Genomic DNA, 6,302 nt, shown 5'->3' on the forward strand with positions numbered 1-6,302 from the left:
TAGACGACGACGCGGCCGTGCGCCTCGAGCGTGGACGCGGCGGTCCGGGCGTCCGGTGGGCGCCGCGGCCGTGCGCCTGGACGACGCGGCCGGGCGGCTGGAGGGTGGACGCGGTGATACGGCGGCGCGTGGAGAGACACATGTCGAGGCAAGTCGGCGGCGCATGGGCCCGGTGGTCCGGCGGCGCGCGGAGAGGCACAGGTCGAGGCGGTCCGGCGGACGGCGGCGCATGGAGATCGAGGCACAGGTGGAGGCGGTAGTTGGCGGCGAGGTTGTAGGGAAAGAGGTGGGGCGAGGCGTGGGGTGTGGCTGGCGGTGAGGCATGGGCAGCGGTTTTGGTTTTGTTCCTGCGTGATGAAAGAGGAGAGGATTAAAGTAATGGCATGGTGGGTAATTAATTAAACATAATGACATGGTGGGTAATTAAAGCATAAAACGTGTTTGGTGTTTTGAAGCGATGTAGACCATCAGATTGCAGGTTTGGATGGATAGGGTGATTTGGTTCTCGACCCTCTCTTTCTTTTATATGGGTAGTATATTAGTTCTAGAAACATAGGAATTGAAACAAAAACTGTCTGATTAGTAGTCGACTTATAAAACCGATTAATCTGGTGATTTTTGATTAATCTTTAATCCTGAGACGATCGAAACGCTAACGACAAGCGATATTATTAACATTACTAAATACACGAAGCTTTTTAAGTACGTGAGCTTTTTTAGGTCATGGCATTAAATTTTTTATAAATACATCAACACCTCTTTTTGAGATATATGAAATTTTTATTAGTAACGGACATTTGTTTTGAAATGGAGACATTTCTAAATCAAAATGAAATATAGTTTCAAATGTAACACAAAACATTCTTTTTTTTACTCGTTTGCGATTTCACGGGACATTGTTCTCTAGTGACATGAAAATTTTATTTAGTATATTATGAATAAATCTCACTACTTGCATGAGAAAAAAAATCATAAGAAACTTTTTTGATTAGTCAAAGTGATTTTTAATATATACTAGTTTTATTCAAGTGGTTACTAAGAAAATTATTTGAAGTGGTATGTAAGATAATTTAATACTAACAGAAAAAGGCTTATATTCTAATGGCCCGTTGCAATGGCTAGCCTATTTTGCTTATGCTTCAGGTGATGCATGCCTCCCTCAATCCTTCAGCGAGGGGCAGGGGGGCCTTGGGTCATTTTGGTTGTATGCAATGTTCAACTAATAATATATAAATCTGATGTGAGTTAAGAAAAGAAAAAAGAAGAAGTCCAATTTACACTTCCACCCCATAAATTTGCCCTATGGTTCATATTAAAAACTAATATTTGGCTCAAAATATAACCCTAAACTCTGAAAACCGTTCGCAATACACCCCTTCCACGATTTGGCTGGTTTTAACACCGAAAATCGTTAATTCAGCTAATTTCAACAGTATTTTTCCTTGGCGCAATGAATTTTTTTCGCAAGAAATACTTTGGTGATCTAGTTTGGTCGTATTCTTGTGCATATAGAAACAGAATCAACACAGAAGTTAGAGACTATCTGCACAATATTGCAAGAAAACGACCGATAAAATACAGAAGTTAATTTCTTTCATTCTGCAGCAAGATCAATAATGGTCGTCAAAAATATTTATTGTGTCGACCGATAAAATACTCACACAACACACACTCTCACTACCATGCCGAACGGTTCGGCCCGCGATTAAGAAATTAACCACGCGAGAGAATCTGAACTAGGCACCTACAATGCTGCGCCTCATCGTGTCGCGGGCATTCAGGTCCTCATCCTCCCCATCAAGGCAAGTGTTGTGACAGAAACCACCAGCGCCAAGGCGTGACTAGACGACGAGGCCAGTGTTGTGGCACCGCTGTCCATTACCGGCTCTCCAAGCACCGCCGGTCCCGGTGCAGGTGTGGGCGACACAGGGGCAGGAGGGCTTGAAATATCAGCTGACGGAGCCAGGGTTGGCCTGCCCTTCACGTTGAGCATGAGGCGCTGGCCCTTCTTGCAATGTTTGATGTCGGCGCTGGCGAAGTACGCGATGCCGGGGGCGTCGAGGAGGAAGAGTGAGCTGCCATCCTTGGCGGGCAGTGCGGAGGTCGGTGTCGTCCAGTTGCAGTGGTAGTATGCGTACTTGTTCACCTTTCCGACTGAGTCGTTCTTGTACATGAATTCTTCACAAGAAAGAACGAGAGTTATCAATGAAACAAAATGCATGCAGCTTGATCGATCATACTTCTTTTCTTAGTTGGTCCTTCTTACCAATGGAGTCCTCAACGAAGAACTCAATGGTGGAGGCCCACTTCAAGTACAGGTCCTTGTTCTCCCGTGGTGGCACGCGCCACCCGTCCGCCCCGCCGACGATGTACCTCTTACCGATAGGCACCGGCGAAACAAGCCCAAGGCCAGCACCACGCACAGATACAACAGCGGAGACGAACAGGAGGAAGAAGAAGTTGAGTGGATGAGCCATTGATGGATCAGAACTTAGAAAAAAACTGATTATGGCTTGTGACTAATCAAATACACTGCTTGCCGGCGTGATGTGGATTGTGCATGAGTGGCGCCTTGGTTTATAGGAGGAGCGGATGGGAGGAGCGAGCGGATGTAAGGAGCGTGAGAAGAGGATATGCAGGATCTGGCGCGGAGTTGAGTTAGTTACCACGGTAGCCCGCGGTGAATTATGGCGGAGGAAGTTACGGCTCAGCGAATCTCCCAACGACCCGCACGCCGAGGTCACTCCCGACGCGCACGCTTTTGGCGATCCTTTCCTCAAACGATCTAGATTGTCGGTCAGACGTGAGGGGTTGATTCCATGACGGTAGGTTTTCTGACCACCGGTCCACCGCCCGTGCAGCTCCGGCGGCTGCCTCCATCACGCGTATCCTCCACCCCGTCGATCCCGTATAGATCACGGAGCCGGTTCCCTGCCTCCCCAGCGCCCCGATCCTCGTCCCAAGCGGCGCCCCAATGCCCCGCAGCTAATATCTTGAGGAAGCCGTGTCATGGAGTCCAAGTGGGACGCCCGACTCATCTCCGCCTCCGCCTCCAAGTCCACTGACCACACCAAGTCATCAACACGAGCACCGGCTACTCTGCAGTTTGACATCCTCAAGTTGGCGCCCTCCACATAGCCAACCGGTTCTTCCCTCTCCTCGCAAACCCATCTTTAGAGCAATTCTAGCAGACCCCACAAAATCCTGACCCGCAAAACACGTTTGCAGTTTGACGAAGACCTTGTTTGCGGGTCGAAAACGAGCACGACCAAATAGAAACCATAGATGAAACTGCATAATTTGAAAAAACAGTTTCGCGGAAGAAATTGCACCATAGTAATTCATCACATACTACATATATTACATGATCAAACACTACAAACACTAATTCATATTACATACTACCTCAGTACTAGTACTAGAAGGGGTGGGGATCTCACAGCGGCGAGCTCGTGGCCATGGACGACGCCGGGGAGGAGCTCAATCCTCCTCGCCGGAGCTGCCGAGGTCGATGTACTTCTCCATATGCTCCTCGCGGATGCGCCGCCACCGTCGTCCTTCTCCTTGGCGGCGAGGTTGCCGCGACCGCCGGCCGGAACACGAGGTCTTCGAGCTTCTCGTGGTGGCGCCGGCGCTCCGCCTTCTCGCGCAAGCTCCGCTCGGCAATGGCGGCCGTGACCGCGTCGACATCGGCGACGAAGTCCTCCGGCCTGATGACTCCGCGGCTCCCGAGCTGCTCGGGTTCCTGCTTGACGGGGACAAACTCGATCTCCTTCGGCTCACCACTCCCTCTTCACGGGGAGAAGGCCCGCGTTGGAAGAGGAGGAGCTCCCAGTGTAGGAAGATCTCGCCGCGGAGGACGAGGCCGCGGCAGAGGACGACGTACGGCCGTGCCGACGGTCGTATTCGTCCGTCTCGCGGACTCAGAAGCTCGGCGGCGAGGGGCCGTGGTTGGTCCACTTCCTCGCCCCGCGCTTCCTCGCACCGTCCGACCGGACGCGCCACTCGCGCCCAGGGTCGCTGTTGCCGCCGGATCTGCTCTCGGAGCTGCATCCAGAGCTCCACATGCGGCCCCACCTGGCTGCTAGAGGCGGAAGGGGTTCACCGGCAGCGAGAAATGTGAAGAGAGGAGTGGGGAATTGCGGAGCTCGGCGGCGGCGGAGGGATAGGGTTTTGACCCGCAAATGCGCCGCGAACCCGTAGATATACTGGTCGAGGCGAGCGGTTTGCGGGCCGCGGTAAATATTTTTACGGGCCGGGCGAGTATACGGGCTCTGTTCTGGTCGGAAAATCCGGCCGAGCCCGTATACTCGCCGGAATTTTACGAGTTTGCGGCTATTGCGAGGTCTGCTAGAGTTGCTCTTACCCACTTCCTCTGTCCTGATTTCTCCAATTCAAGAACCCAAAACTCTGGAAGAAATGCACCAGTTTTTTTTTACCAAGAGCAGAATTTGATTGGCTGACATACACACAGAAAGAAAAGGGAACAGGGTGCATTTTCCTTAATAGTATTACATGGGATACAGTAGTCAACTTTTTGGAATTGAAAATAAACCGAATGTTTTTTTTCATGATTTGCTGGTCAATAAACTGATGTTTTGGCTTTGCTATAAACTTGTCGGATAAATAAAGAACTTATATATTTTTGTGCTTCAATCTCCTTTCAATTTCAGATGGCCAACCATTAATGTTCGCAAAAGAGCTGGTAAAAAAATGTTCACAAAAGAGAATATCTAATTTTAAGATCAAAAGTTGGTGATCGAGTCAACGGATTAGGATCGGCATTGAGCTATATACTGTGTTTATTAGATTGTTTAAGTTGATAATTGCCTAATTCTACCATATTGACATTCATGGTGTTAGTGTCTGGTGTTCTTTTTTGCTAGATGAGTCAGTTTACAGTGGCAATGTTCGGACGCGGATTTGCTGAGTATGGTTCCACGCGCATGCCTTATGCATAATAAATTAAAAAAATACTAGAAAAAAAAATCAAAAAATCTGTTTTTTTTGTAATATACAGAGACAATCGGTATAGTCGTGTATGAAGTTTCATGATGAAATCACATCCGCGCTAATCTAGTAAAAATGACAAAATTGAAGCTATATTTAAAAAAAATACTGTTTGATGAATAGTATGGCCAATTGTATTTTCTTCACTAACAATACCATGGGTGTCAATACATCACGAAACTTCAAACATGGGTAGATTGGACGACTAAGTTTCATACCCCGAAATTTTCAGATTTTTTTAGAAAAATTCTTGTATTTTTTTTTGAATTTACTATTCATGTGGGTGCGCGTGGAACCATGTTCATTTTTGTATTTTCGGGCAATGCCCATGCTATTGCACAAAGAGAATCTGTTTTTTACTGCAATTTGAATGAATACACTTTTTTGTACCCTTCTTCATATATAGAATGTCCCTGATCCTTTATTTGTATGTGCACAATCAGGGCAAAGGTAACTCTGTTTCATGATTATTGTTGATTGCAAGGATTCTTGGTAACTCTATGGTTTCTTCTATGCTAAGTTTTTTCATGTCCGCTGCTATTGCAGGTTCTTTTTATGTCTATAGACTGGAATTTGAACATGTAAAAACTTAAGCTCAAGGTCAGCTGGCTGATGGTGTGCAAAACTGCAAATCATGATGTACTGGTATGAGATTTGTTCTACGGTAGATATACCTGCGCATATCCTTTTTATCTTTAATTTTTTATATCATATAATTCATGTCAGTAATTGATTTTGCTGCAAAAAACTTACAGAAAAATCTCAGCCAATTGAGCACATTGAACTTTCAATCCAGAAGCTTTGTTTGAACTTGAAGAAACTCTAATGAGGAACTAATTGACGATGACTTCTTTGAACGTGAGGGACCTTTTCAGTTGATGTAATTCACCATTCTACAACTTTTCTTCTGCCATGCCTATTTCCTGATTTTTCTTACATTGATTTTCAAGATTTTAATTTGCTCCCAGTTTTAGATTCGACTGGTTAATTTGTGTAGGATTTTTCATAATACACTTACTCTCACATTTTTTGTTATGACACCCAAAAATACCCTTTACCTTCAATACTCGATGTGAGATGCTTTACCTTACTCATTATCACTAAGTCACAGTATAGAAAGATAGGCTTGGCACTTCACTCTTTTGTATCTCTGGAATGAAGTTTGGCATAGAGTGAATAATGAATGATACATGTATAGATATAAGTGGTGCATAAAGTGAAGAATTCATGTTAGTAACCTATTTAGCAGATGTATGTGAGCTAACCATTTGTTGTGCTTGAGAATTCTTTGC

The 6,302-nt window shown here is 46.2% G+C and overlaps 1 protein-coding gene across 1 annotated transcript; it reads right to left on the bottom strand.

The window, feature by feature from the left end:
- Positions 1–1,646: 1,646 nt before the first annotated feature.
- On the bottom strand, positions 1,647–2,522 carry LOC125521448 (early nodulin-like protein 17). The gene is made up of 2 exons (XM_048686499.2): positions 2,267–2,522; positions 1,647–2,178 (listed from the first exon to the last, which is right to left on the bottom strand). Exons 1-2 carry the CDS (start codon positions 2,475–2,477, stop codon positions 1,778–1,780), a joined length of 612 nt encoding a protein of 203 aa, XP_048542456.1. The 5' UTR covers positions 2,478–2,522; the 3' UTR covers positions 1,647–1,777.
- Between the last annotated feature and the right edge of the window lie 3,780 nt (positions 2,523–6,302).

The sequence above is a fragment of the Triticum urartu genome, chromosome 7A, assembly GCF_056163025.1.
Source record: "Triticum urartu cultivar PI428250 chromosome 7A, HENAU_Tu73, whole genome shotgun sequence".
Taxonomy (NCBI): domain Eukaryota; kingdom Viridiplantae; phylum Streptophyta; class Magnoliopsida; order Poales; family Poaceae; genus Triticum; species Triticum urartu.